Source organism: Chrysemys picta, chromosome 3, assembly GCF_011386835.1.
Source record: "Chrysemys picta bellii isolate R12L10 chromosome 3, ASM1138683v2, whole genome shotgun sequence".
NCBI lineage: Eukaryota > Metazoa > Chordata > Testudines > Emydidae > Chrysemys > Chrysemys picta.
In genome coordinates, this window is record NC_088793.1 from 158701219 (window position 1) to 158715492 (window position 14274).

At 40.6% G+C, this 14274-nt stretch overlaps 1 protein-coding gene across 7 annotated transcripts in view; it reads left to right on the plus strand.

The window, feature by feature from the left end:
- The first annotated feature begins 541 nt into the window (after positions 1 to 541).
- WDR26 (WD repeat domain 26) overlaps positions 542 to 14274 on the plus strand; it is a 44625-nt gene continuing 30892 nt past the window's right edge. For all 7 annotated transcript variants that reach the window (XR_010600204.1, XR_010600205.1, XR_010600206.1 and 4 more), the window contains exons 1-5: positions 542 to 1048; positions 2926 to 3025; positions 3138 to 3194; positions 12255 to 12391; positions 13798 to 13895. Coding sequence is in view for 4 of the 7 variants with exons in the window: in XM_005289585.5 (XP_005289642.2) it covers positions 684 to 1048; positions 2926 to 3025; positions 3138 to 3194; positions 12255 to 12391; positions 13798 to 13895 (757 nt within the window). In the remaining 3 variants the exon portion in view is untranslated. The remainder of the gene's footprint in view (positions 1049 to 2925; positions 3026 to 3137; positions 3195 to 12254; positions 12392 to 13797; positions 13896 to 14274) is intronic.

Below are 14274 nucleotides of genomic sequence, written 5' to 3' on the forward strand. Positions count from 1 at the left end.
AGAGACATGTTAGGTAGGCACACAGGGCTGAGTGCGAGGCAGCTAGACAGGTGTGTGGCAGAGCCCCCACTGGGTCTGTGCCACCCCCCCTTCCCCTGGCGCTGCACAAGCAGGGTGAAGCCCCGCTCTTCTCTGCCCCCTGCCCCATAGGCTCCATACCCGCTCCGGGCGGCGGAAGTGGGTGTAGGGGGCAGTATAGGAATTTCCTGTGACGTCCCGGCCCGGACTCCATTAGGCTGCAGCTGGGCAGAGAAGTGACAAACCCAGCAGCACGGAGCAGGCCGGGCGCCTGGGGCGGCCAGGCGGGGGCTCCGGGCAGCGGCAACAATAACAAGAGGGAGCCCAGAGTGGGGCGGCGCTGCCTCCGGGACCCCGGGGGGGACAGGGCCCCGCTCCTCCTCCCCTCGCCCCCCGCCTCCCTTCCTCGCCCCCCCCGGCTTCCCACCACGGCCGCTCTCGGCGAGGAAACTCTGGCCTCCGCTTCCTCCTCCTCCGACTCGGACACCGGCGGAGCCTCCCCGCCCCCGCGGAAGAAAGCCCGGGCCTCCCCGGCGGCGGCGGAGGGAGCAGGCGAGCCCGGGGCTTCCGCGGGCAGAGCAGGCCTCACCTCGTCCCAGTCCCCCTCGCTCTCCGCCGGGCTCGCCCCCCCTGCCGCCCCGCTCAGAGGCAGCAGCAGCAGCGCCATGCAGGCCAACGGGGCAGGAGGAGGCCAGCAGCAGCCGCCGCCGCAGGGGCCGGCGGGCCCGGAGCTGGGCTGCTTGGGCGCCCAGAACGGCGAGGCCTCGTCGGGCTCGGCCGCCGGGGAGCAGCTGGCTCACGCCAACGGGCTGCTGCCCTCCGCCTCCGCGGCCAATAGTAGCGGCGGCAGCAGCAGCCCCGGCGGCCTGAGCGTCAACAACGGGGTCCCGGCCGCCGGGGGGCCCGGCTCGGCCGCCGCGGAGCTGGGGGGAGGCGGCGGCAGCGCCCTGAAGAAGAAGAAGCGGCTCTCGCAGTCCGACGAGGACGTGATCCGGCTCATCGGGCAGCACCTCCACGGGCTGGGCCTCAAGTAAGTGCCCGCGCCCTCGGAGGGGAGACCGACCCCCTCCTCCCCCATAGGGCGGGGGGGGACCCTGCGGGGCAGGCCTGCGCTGGGGTAAGGGCGCCCCACACGGCGAGGGCCCGTTTTCCTCCCTTTCCCCTCTAGCGGTGCTATGAGACCCCCGCTTCCCCCTCCATAGAGACCAGGAGGGAGGCTGGGTGGGGATGGGGGGCCCCGGGCCCCTTCTCTACTGTAGATCCGCACTGATGTAACTGAATTGCACATCGATAAGGAGAGAGGAGTCAAAAGTGGGGGAGGGGGCTGGCTTGGTGCAGGAGTGGGCCGGGGAAAATAATGGGGCTGGGAGACTTGTTCTATTTTAGGGCACCATTTGTGCCCATGGGAGACAGACCAACAAATCTGTTTATGACCCACATACGTAAGATTTGGACGGTGGAGGGGAGGAAAGGGGCCGCCTTCTCCCACACACTGCCTTGTCACAGCTTGATATCCCATTATCGAGAGAGATCAATAAGTGTACATGAAGGGGAGCTGTGGGGCAGACCTGATGTGTTGAAAATAATGAAGTGAGGGACCTATCTTTAAGGCTCTTCCAACCAGCTTTGTACATTCGAGACAGACTGTGTCTCTGAACCATGGTGGGGGACAGGTAGAGCTTCCCCTGCCAAAGATGACATTATGAAAGCCCAATCACATACCATTAAGTCAGATCAATAAAAATGTGATAGTGGGGGAGAAGTGATCTGGTGAACATAATGGAGTCTGGACACTTGAAGGTTTTTTGTTTTGTTTAAGTCTTAAGAGCTCATTGGTTAATTGTAAACAAACCAACCAAAGAATTAAATCAGCATTTAGGATTCTGACTGCAGAGCCTGTGTTCGTGTAATTGGATGAAAGCTTTTGTAGGTTTGGTTTGGCCATATGTCTAATAGCTTTTGAAAATACTCCTATCTATAGACGGAAAAAAATAAAATTACAAATATGTTGATTCTTCTGTGGTTCAGAGCACTGCAGTATTTTTGGGTGAGTATGCAGTGGAGGAAGGGAAAATAGAAATAAAATACAGAGAGATGAACCATCTGGATTTTACAGACACCACCCTCTCCCTTTTCTAAATAAAACGTAACAGCAACTAGGTGGATACTGAGATTTTGGGAGGGGTCCTATAGCTGATGCCCCAGAAAATAAAGCTACAAGGGAAGTACCAAAGTAGAGATGGCAAACTATTGTGGGGCTGGATTGAGTCTAATGAACTTAGTACATAAAATAAAACACACCACTGACATAGGAGGCAGATTCTCCACAGCAGGAGACAGCTTGTGCCTGTTTATAGGCTACACCACTGTAAATATGTTATTTTTAGCATAAATGGGGGAGGGTTACAAGCTAGTGAGTTTGCTTATTTTTTATTTTAAGGAACCAGCCTTTTAAAGTCCTGACATGAACAAAAGCTAGGGCTATCTCTGCAGACATCTTAATACAGAGCAGTGGCAGCCCTTTATACCCATTCTCTACTGGTGGCTATAGAGGCACATCTAATGTTTATAACCTATATTTTCCTCCGTGCAGACAACTTGCTGCTAGAAACTGGTTTATTTCTATCTGGACATGCCTGTCTGAGATGATTGGTTAGTCAAAGAAGACCATCTTGGCACTTCATGCAAGTTTTCAAACCAATCAGCCACTCTTGTGGATATAGGGAGCTGTCTATCCAATGTCTTGAGTGATTGGAATACTTATCTCTTCACATTTTTCTGAATCTGGTTATAACTCTTTTGCTTCATAAAAAGTCAGTTTTTAACTATAGCAGACTTATTGCAGTGGGTGGTGCATTTTAAGAGTAAAATTGGTCAGTTTTTTTTCACACTGTATCTCTCCTGCAGCCAGACTGTTGATCTTCTCATGCAAGAGTCAGGATGTCGTTTAGAACATCCTTCTGCTACCAAATTCCGCAATCATGTCATGGAAGGAGAATGGGATAAGGTAATGTATGTGGGGCATATAGGACTGCATAACTGCTGTTAAATTTATAGTATGTGAAATGCATTTCATGGTTCTTCAAGCTTATGTTTCTTTTTTATACCAATTTTTGCAGGCTGAGAACGACTTGAATGAACTTAAGCCTTTGGTGCATTCTCCTCATGCAATTGTGGTAAGAGACACATTTTGAATTGTTTCAGATGTAGTTGGGAATAATTGTAGTAATACACTTTTTTGTACCTACTTCAGATGCCAACATTAACTCTGTATTTATTTTAGTAAGCAGCTTGCTATCCCAAGCACAATACTAATTTGGTCTCCTGTCATTTTGTAGTATTTGAGAGAGGAAGCCTAAAAATATTAAGACCAATACTCAGTGCATTGAATGTGTAAATTTATTAAAGTCTGTATTCATGGATCAGAATACAACTTGTGTAATCTGTATATCTAATTTAAAATCCATAATTAGATAACTTCAGTTGAAACTACTTAATTCAGTTACTTTAAAGAAATTCTAAAAGTGCTTCTGAGTTTGAAATAGCTGATTTTTTTTTTTAATGTTTTCTTAAAGAACCAAGCTTAGGTACAATGTAGAATATCTAGGTACTGTGGGGGGTTTGCATACTGCAATAGAATGTCATGGGAATATAGTGGCTGATATAGAAAATGAACAGTACTGTTGCTTTTCTAGATGGCTTTTAAAGAACAAATGTGCGTGTGTCACTGGAATTTTTGTAGAGCTTTGTCCTTTATTTTTAAAGCAGACCAGTCTGGTAATTTATGTTCACTCGTTTCATGCTAGGGTTTAGATCCTGTGACTTGACAGAGTTACAACTTGTTTGGTTTTAATATATGTAGTTTCAGTAACTTTGTTGACATACAAAGTGTTTCTGGGTTTATTTCTATGACCCAGGATCAAAATGGTTACGTACAGCCCTTGTCTTTCTTCAAACATCTTATTTTACTATGTTAAACGTTTACTAAAATTAATGGGACATTAGCTATTCAGTGTTGTTTTGTAGTCATTGGGGGAGAAAAAAGTAGCACTGCTTTTTGAAGTGCCTGTGGCTGTAAACAATGAGGAATCAGCTGATGGCTGCTTAGCTTTTTACTTCTAGCTGATTCATTTTGTTGTCAGGAGGAGAGTTTCCTGCCTGGTGGGGGAGGGGAAGAGAGAGAACAGGAAGTGAAGTAGGAAAAACAGATGTTTAACAAAACATCAGTGGCTGCCTGAAAGAAGTTACATCTTGTTCTGTAATTGTGTGAATGTTTAACCCTCCAAAGTCTTTTCTATGAAGCTATAGTTCTAGTTCCTATTTTTAGCCTGGCAGGCTAAGATTGGAAGGCAAGCTTTTTTTTTTTTTTTTTTTTTTAAAAGACAGCAGGGAAAAAGACCTGGGTCAGGAAAGACTATCCAAACAGAATATACCAAAATAATGTGTACATTTTCAGTGTCTCGTGAGGAGTGAGAATTCGGTAGCCTGTTACATACATAAGAGCATATTATCTATTAAAGCAAACGTTATCAGAGTTCTGACATTTTGGGGATATGCATTTTCCCTATTCCATTCAAAATGGTGCTGTCCATTTTAATTTATGAAAAAATTGTCAAACTATAAGGATTTTTTTGTACTTGTCACAATAGGTTAATTTGACAAAAGAGGAAAACAAGGGGACAATTTGCTTTTAGCGAATCCAAAGTATAAATGGCTACGTAAGCCCTAACCTTGGAAAATTTACTCCAACTTAGTAAAACTTACAGAAATGTGAATTTTGTTTTCAGACTCCACCTTATCTAAACTAGATCGATGCTGTAAAGTGTATTTTGTTCATCTAAACTAAGTCTGATGAATTAAAAAAAATAACAAATACTGATTTTTATTTAAAAACAAGTCTGCCACATGTACAGCAGTAAGAAAATAAATTAAAGATGTAAGGTGAGGAGATAGGACTTTATCGGTTTTATCATCCATACCTTTAGAGTCAGATGTTTTAGTACATGCATTTTTTTAAAAGCTATTAATAAACTCATAGAGGTGACCTGTGTGTGTGTGTGTCTTTTTTTTTTTTTTTTTTTTTTTTTTTTTTTTTAATGCTGATTTGGAAGATATTTGTCTGAATTATTTTATGGTAATTGCAAGATTTCAGCCCAGTTTAGAGCAATTAGTAGCAACTGGAAAAGGACAGCTCACTAGATAAAGAAGAATTTTTTTGTCACAGCTCAGACTATCTATAGAGCATAATCAGATCTAATAAAAGATGATTATATCTCTGGGTTTTGCACCATCAGTGATGATGTAGGCACTTCTATTTATTTTAAGGGGCGGGGTTATTTTTCTCCACTCATGACCCTACTGGTTGGGCGGAGTTAAATAATTCAGATTTTATTTTTTTTAATCACTAGTAATCTTACTAATGCCTACACTTCATCTATTTCCACCCTATGGTGAAAAAAGTAAAATCACTCAATTCAATGTACACTTATTTTTGGCAACTTTATATGATGTTCTAGAAGGCACTATGCTTCTGGTTTCTATTTTAAAGTCAAACTTTATCATAATTTTAGATAAAAAGTGTATTCATTCAGCTGATGTTGAACAGCACTTAGCCATATTCTTTAGGGGAAGAAATACTGTTTGTGTTTTATGAACCAAGATCATACGGGTATGGGTTTCTGAATCTCAGCCTGACAGTTTGTCCTCACGTATCTGAAGTTGAGTGGGTGGGGGTGTGTGTATGTAAAAAGTCAATCTTACTGACATTTTACTGTAAGCTTTAATAGGCTAGAGAATCTTACTTTTAATGTGACTTGGTCAAGGATGATCTGGATATCAAACTGCTTTCACAACTTCTGATCAAAATGAGCTATGTAAACATAAAGTTGTATTGCACTTGTATTATAAATTCTGTCTGTGAAAATGAGCATAAGCTGCCCACAAAGTGCTTTGAGATCTACAGATGAAAGTGCTATAAGTACTGCATATTAAGGTACAAACTACTAATCTAAGTTTAAAACTGGGGATTCATTAAACAGCTGCTGCATCTGGCCTGAGCTGAAAATGAAAAGTAGTCTCCCCTCTCAGTTCCTTTGTAAACACCACTGAAAGGCAATTGTGCCCTGTACTACTGTTGAGTAATGTGGCTAGCCATGTCTGTACTTCGTGTAACGTTGTATGGGGGATGCAGTTGGCTGAGGTGTCAGAGGAAAGCCTTATCCAGAGTAGTGTGCCAAACATGAAAACCAAAACTTTCTTCTGCTGTTAGGTGGTGTTTTCGAAAAAACGTAAGGATATCCACTTTGGTTTTTGGCCCAGGCCAGCATTTGTCAGTGCACTTGTGATTTCCAAGTGAAATTTCACTTGTCAACACTTGATTTGGGGCTGTTCTGTCAAATAATGGTATTCATCCTAGCTAGGTGAACTTGACCATCACACTTTTAAGGGAAATAGCACTTCTACATGCAGTTTTGTTCAATGATCATTTGAATTCCAACTGGGAGCTCTCAGGTTTCCTAACTCTATGATATCAGCTAAAGGCTTGTCTATACGTGAAAATTGATCTGGAATAAACTAGGGTGTGAATTAAGAGCAGGTTAACTATTCCTTACTAACTCCCTGTGGAATTAGTGTCCACACATGGAGGTTAATCAGAAGTAATTTGCTGTGTAGAGAAGCCCTAAAAGATGTGATGATTCCTTATTGGAAGAGGATACACTCCAGGATCCTCCAATTTTTCCTTATGCTCTCGCTCAGGGGCCTTGTACCTGGTTACCTAAAAGAGGCTAGGTCTACACTGGGGGAGGGATCGATTTTAAGATACGCGAATTCAGCTACGCAAATAGCTGCGCTGGTGGAGTACGCACGTTAATTAGGGGATGGATTGTTGTGTCTCATCGGGACGCGATAATTCGATCTCCGAGAGATCAATTTCTACCCGCCGATCCAGGCGGGTAGTGAAGACAAGCCCAGAGAATGGCTAGACGCAGCTTCCTCTAGTTTCAGCCAATGTCTGTGCTGGATTGCCTAGAGGAGGCTACTCAACAACAGAATAAGAGTTTCTGTCCCAGGAATGGTGAGCACAGCCTCCCTGTGGACAGGAGAGCAGAGATCCAAGCCAGCCTGGAATAACTCACTTTGCTGACGTAAATCAAGTGACTTTTTTTTTTTTTTAAGTTATTTAAATTGGGTTGAGGTTTTATTAAACTAGCTTGAAAAAATTGTGCTATTGTTAAATGCCACTGTTAGTAGAGTATCAGAGGGGTAGCCGTGTTAGTCTGGATCTGTAAAAAGCAACAGAGTCCTGTGGCACCTTTAAGACTAACAGATGTGTTGGAGCTTAAGCTTTCGTGGGTGAATACCCACTTCGTCAGACGCAGACTATTAGTAGAGTATCTTGTTCAATTTTTACAAAACTGCCATAGGTGGAAAAACAAAATATTGAACGTTAAGGCCCTGATTCTGCAAATCAGACACATAACTTTACTCACATAAATATGCTCATTGACTTCAACAGGACTATTTGTGCTAAGCACGTACATGAAAGTTGCAGCATTAGGAGGCTAAAATTTTCATTAAACTTCTCTTAGTGACAATGTTTGTCACTTCAAAGCAATTTTGTTTTGTTAACGATGAAAAGTTATTTAGATTTTCAATATACTAATAAAATTGTTATGAACTCGTTTTTTATGTATACAAGTCACTTTAGGCTTTTATTTTTGAAAAACTAAAGTTCCTAAATAGGAACACACATTCCATTGACTTCAAACCACAAATACAGATCAAAACACTTCAATTTTCTTGATTCAATTTGAGGACATTCAGAATATCAAAAGATGGTGTTGCTTGTATTTATAGAATGGGCTATTTGCTTATCGGGTTTGCAGTGTTTTCACAGTAAGGATGTTGATGAGGCCCTGGACTTTGCTTTTTCAGCTTTGATGAGTATTTTAGGAGAAAATTCTAAAGTTCATATTTTACATAGAATTTTTATATAACTAGGAAACTAAAGAAACAAGTGCAAACCATCCACTTTCGTCCCATTTTATAGCTTAAGCACTGCCAATATAAACACTTAAAAACCACAACTTTTTTCAATCCTGATTTTTGGTCAGCCCTGCTCAAAACTTAGACCCTAGCAATTCTTTATGTAGGGTCACTTTAACATTGAACTGTTGAACCAATTTTACTGTTAATTATGTCGTACAGTATCTAGAAACAGCAGAATGCGACACTTCTACCTCAATTCATCTTTAGTGCTGTACATCAGGTTTTGTAACATTTAACTGAATTAAAGTCCTGAGCCTGAGAAGATGAACATCATTCCCTGTAGGGTTTCTCCACCAGATAATACACAGAGGAATCTTTGCTACTGAAACAGAGAATAGCTACACTCTCTGTTGGAACTGGTGGATTTACAATGATCGTTGGGAAGTGAAGTGGCTAACTGCATCTCAAACTATATTGCCAATGTTAGGTTTGCAGTTAACTGTTTCGGGGCTCTTCAGCTTTATTGATACAGGATAGAGATTGAAAGGGATTATGAAGTCTCTTCTAATACTTTCCATTGCAAGGCCATAATTATTTTTGAAGGGAAATCTGAGTATTGAGCTGGATATGTAGGTACCGTCTAACCACAAACAATTTAACGCTCTTATTTTGTTCGTATTGGGTAGAAAAGTATATTGAAGACCTCCTCATAGGCATGAGATGCATCATCTGATGAACAGATATATTTTCCAGCAGGGTTTCTTTGAAGCTGTAATATAACTATGAGCACACAGCACTGAACGAATGTTGTACCTTTTAAACTCCCTGCTGTCCAGTTGAGGAAGATGGCATCTGACACTAGAGGCAATTATCAGCACTACTAGTATTAGATGGTAGCAGCAGAAGGGGAAATTAGGAAAAGGGTAGGGGGAAGAGATAGAACTTAGTTTGCCAGAAAAAGCCCCTCTTGTCACAAGAAGCGCTGGTTGCAGAAAAGCTGATTCGGGCACAGGAAAAGCTGAGTTGCCTGACATAAGGTAAGAAAATACCTTTAAAAATAACTGGGGTATAGGATCCATGATCCTTAGTGTAAAGGGTCTCTACAGCTAATTGCTCATTATTTGGGACACTGCCACTTAAATCTGAAATTTAGTTCTACATCGCATCAAATAACTTAGTAGGGTTTTTTGGACAAAAATTTATTCATGAACCAACAACAAAAAGGTTGTGATTAAACTGTAGGCAAAATGTTCTCTGGGCCTTGATAGGGACATTAGTTGTAATTAAATCCATTCAACATTTTTGTTCCAACTCTCTGTTATGAATAAAATATTTTTAGCATTAGTATATGTACTGTGTCTCCATGTATGAAAACTCTGGTGCTCTATCATTCTAAGAAATGTCCTTTTCAGTAGTATGCCTAGGAATCATGAAGTTAAAAAAAAAAAAAAAAAGACATTAAGGAAAATATGCTCTGAACCAACTGAGAATGTACATATTCAGCTGTCTTGGCAACAGTACTCTGCCTTGGTTGCTATACACAATATCAGGGCTGAACGTCGGTCAATTTTGACATGCTTCTTGTACTAGTGTGGATAAAATGAGTCATGGAGACAGTGCCTCTGGTTTGCTTTTACAGGGATTTCCATTAAATTGCTGATATTGGCACAACAACAAAAAAAACATTTTTTTTTTTTTTCCTTTTCTTTTCTTCCTCCACAGAAATGGCTTTCATTACCTCGTCTTTTAGAACCATTATGCCAGGTAGAGGTAGTAATTGGATGAAGGGGTTATCACCATGCAGATAAGGGAAATCAAGAAAAAGTGAATGGCTGGATACATAAGAAACTAAATATTGTCTAGGAGATATGCAGGGAGAATTGGAGAATATTCAACACAAGTTCTGGATGAGAACTGAGAAAACAAAGTTTTTAAAAAAACACTGAAATTTGGGGTTATGTGGTGATCACCTACCGTGAGGAATCAACCCCTCCACTTTCCTAATAAGTGGCTGGGAAGTATTAAAAGGGGAATGCTTACTTCTAATGACTCGTCACCCCAAAATGTACAGCGTTATACCTGTAAAAATTGTACAGATGCTCTCTTCTCTAATGGGCCTCCTCTTCACCTTTCACGCCGAATACAAACAAACTGAATATCTGTGCAGTGAGAGGGAGAATAATATAAAGGGGGTTCTGACCTATCCCCTACAGGACATCAGAGTACTGGAAAACTAAGATGCTATAGTATGAAATTAGCTACAAATATCTATACAGTGATGCATATCTAGGTAACTTCATATACTTCTGAAAGCTATACAATAAGTCAACAGTTTTCTTTCATGTACATGAAAACTTGATACCTGCGTTTTGTTCTCAAGAGTTACAGAAGGTCTGTTGCACTCAGTGTTTTAATGAAGTGTAGTCCTCATAGGCTGTATTCATAATCAATCTGGAATGCATTCCACTTGAAGGAAAACAAATATTTTACCTAAATGTTTTAAATTCCCTCAAAACATCAGATAGAACCACTACTAGATAAAATATTTAAGATCTGTATCTCTCATCTAGTCAAATGCGTAGCAGGAATGAGATTTTTATGAGACTCACTGTCATAGAGTATCTTTCTCCATGCCATCGTGATGACAGTACTATATAACTTAAACCACATGAATGAGAGCTAATTAATGCTCTTTTAAAATACATCTGACATAGTCTGTCAAATGTTAAATTGAGTAAACCTCAAATCAAGAGACAGGCTAAATTACTTGAGACTTTCTTTAGTCTTAAAATTTAGGATTTTTCTTAATTTACAAAAATTACTCTATTTTTTTCAATTAAGTTCTAGTTATTTAAATATTCTGTTAGCAGCTCAGAACACTTCAACATTGAGTTATTGTATGGAAAAACAGAATTATTTGAAATTAATCAAATAGGACAGTGTAGCTACCCTATCCAAGATGAAGTGCAAAAATGAACAACATGCAGTAAATCATGTAAAGTTAAGGCATAACAAATGTTTCATATTTGTGTCTTGATTTGAAGAGGCTAGCACTTTGGTCAAAATTATATAATGCCCTTAATGCACTAATATGAGTAAATACATATAGTGTTGAAAAGCTGATGGTCTTTGGGATCTGCTGGACTCACATGGGGAAAGATGGTGATCAGATATTTAAGTGTATTTATGATCTGTCTTGCACGTCATTCAGTTTCTATAAAGAGGGGGAAAGCCTAGCACATCACTTTAATTTAATTTTGTTTCACTCTAGATACATTCTCAGGTTTTCCTCTTACGCCTCTACTTGTTGAAGGCCTGGGGTGTATCTTTTCTCACGGTGATAACCACTAGCAGCAGTAGTGAAGACAGACAGACAAATGCATACACCAAGTGGCTATGTTTATGTACAGTAGAAGCAACTAAACTGTCTCACTTTCATCTTAAGGATCAGCATGTTAAGAAATTTTGGGGGCTCCAGATTTTAAATGTGGAACTGAATGCCTTCCTTCATTTTGTGTCCATGAACATGTTAACAAAGTTAGAATCATGACTATTGATGAGAAATGTGAGAATGTGTGAAGGTCACATTGGAATTCTAATAGTAGTGAATGCTTATGAGAAATGAGTATAGGCGAAGTGAGCCCTAAATGTGGGGAGCTATATCGCTCCGCTTTCTGTAAAAAGAAGATGGCAGTGTTAATACTTCTGGAAAACAAGTTTAATTTGCATGGTGCCTTGTTTTGCCTAGTTGCGGTGTTAATATGTTGCTACAGCATGTTATACAACTATAGAGAGAATCCCTTGGTGAGCTCCTACATAATCTGTATAAAACCAGTTAGGGGGTTGACTTGCTGACCTACTGGTCATGCTCTGTACAAGCATGCAGCATACTTTTTTTGTTTGTTTTAAGATTGAGCATGAGATTGAGGGAATCCCATCTAATCCTGGTTTGAAGGATAGTGACTGAAAGGGATATGGGTTCAGAATAAGGAGAATTAGAAGGGGTGTGAGGAGTGGGAAGAAGATATTCAGGGCTCCAGTAGGCAGGTGGAAAAGATTTTTTGGGTCACTTCTAACATAACTACCACAATTATATTGAAAGACCAGCCAGAAGTAATGATACGTTACATGTAGCTGTATTTCTGAAGGGTATAGTAGAATGGTTTCTACTGTTCTGTTTAGGCTCAAACATTTTCTGAAACTTCAGTCAACCTTTTTCCTCTGACTGCTGCTTTCTGTCATGTCAGAGGATGAAGTTCTTGCTGCTACAGCAGAAGTACCTGGAATACCTGGAGGATGGCAAGGTCCTGGAGGCACTTCAAGTTCTACGCTGTGAACTGACACCACTGAAATACAATACGGATCGCATTCATGTCCTCAGTGGGTAAGGGTGTTTAAGCTTGAACAGCGAGTTCTACAGAATATCCTGAGGGATTGTGTATTTCAGTGGAAACAAGTGTTGGTCAATATTTCCTGAGCCCTCTCTTCATAACGTTAAAAGTGTACTTGAATCATGTGGCATAAGTAAAATAATGTGTTGGTAAAAATGAAGCACTATTCTCCCTTTTGGACCCAGTCCCACTCCTATTGAAGTCAGTGGGGGAAACTCCATTGCAGAAGCAGGGTCTTCTATCTCTCCCCTCCTTCTTCAATCTTTAGTACTAACTTGTTTTAAAAATCTGAATGATTTATGCTGTTGGTGATCACTACTATTTAAAATGGTAAGGGGAAGAAATTTATTATACTGACAGTATTGTTGTATCATGATTCATATCATACCTCATTCATCCAAAATAAGTGTTTATATATACTGCCTTTATGGTATCAGAACCTAAACTGATAAGGACATAATTTCAGTTCTTTAAAGGAAGCATGTTCGGTCTCTTTTCCTATAGCTGAGTAATTCTCAAGTTGGTAGGGGTTGGGGTTTTTTTGTTTTTTTTTTCTTGGGAGTGGAGGGGGAGTGCAGCATGTGCACAGTCTCCTTTTTTATTCCTCTCTCCTGAAGACCAGTCTAAACAAGATCTGTTTTGTTTCTTATCCATTATCTTGCATTGGTACCTCTCTCCTTAAAGCTTTCTAGTTAGTGACAAAGCAAAAGGGAACTTCTAGAGCAAATGGCTATTGTCCATCACCCAGACTCCATAAATCTTACTAATGCATTGTATCATTACCATCCCAAGGAACAAATTGCAGAGCCTGGTAGTGTTGGCATCATTGATAATGCTATTATGCTAGAAATTTAGAAGTTTAGTATGATGCAGCTTGAAACACACATGTATATCTCAAACACACTGGGATCAGTTAGCATAGTAAATTTTGTTTACATCTAGGTATACTTTGTGCCATCATTGACTAGTCTAACTTGATGTAAACTTCTGAGTCACTGAGTTGGGGTTTTTGTATTGAAATTCATAAGCCTTTGGGTTAATCTGCATGGGGGGGAAATGAAATATATTCCTTACAAAATAAAGCATCATTGTCCCCTTTAATTTGCCCCAATCTAGTCTTTGACTCCTCATGCATTTGCCCAAGCTTTTACTTGAGTACAAGTTGGTCAGGAGTGACTGTTCTGTGTGTCCTGAAAATCAATACATTCTGGCTGTAATAAGCTGATGAGAGAGAGAGGTCCCAAAACAGAGGTCTCTTCTTAGAGCCCCTTTTACCCCACTCCACTTAAATATGAATTGTAAACAGGAACATCTCCATATATATCATCCTTACAATTGAAAACGAATTCCAAAAGGTTTAGACCATAATAGGATGTGTTCATTCACTTTGTTTTTACAGGTATCTGATGTGTAGTCATGCAGAAGACTTGCGTGCAAAAGCAGAATGGGAAGGAAAAGGAACAGCTTCCAGATCTAAACTTTTGGATAAACTCCAGAGTAAGATGTTTAATGTTCAGCATTTAAATAGATTTTTCTAAATACACCCCAAATATTTTTCTAGTACATCCCATTTAATAGGGTAACTTTTTCAAGGAAAGTGATTTTGATTACACTTACTATCAATGACTGGTGCTTTATGGGGAAGATAATTCTGGTTAATGGGAATGATTTATTGATTTTTGTGGGTCTTAGGTCTTGTGACTCTCAATCTTATGCTGCCCCTAGCTGTTTGTAATAACAGCTTTCAGTTCTCAGTGCCTCTGCTATATGTAGAAAGTATAGGAATTGTTTTCACTGCTATCTGCTCTGACTGTTAGTTTGCTTCTTCCATGTCACTTGTGATAGGCCAACATGTTGGATGTATTGCAGCTGCCCT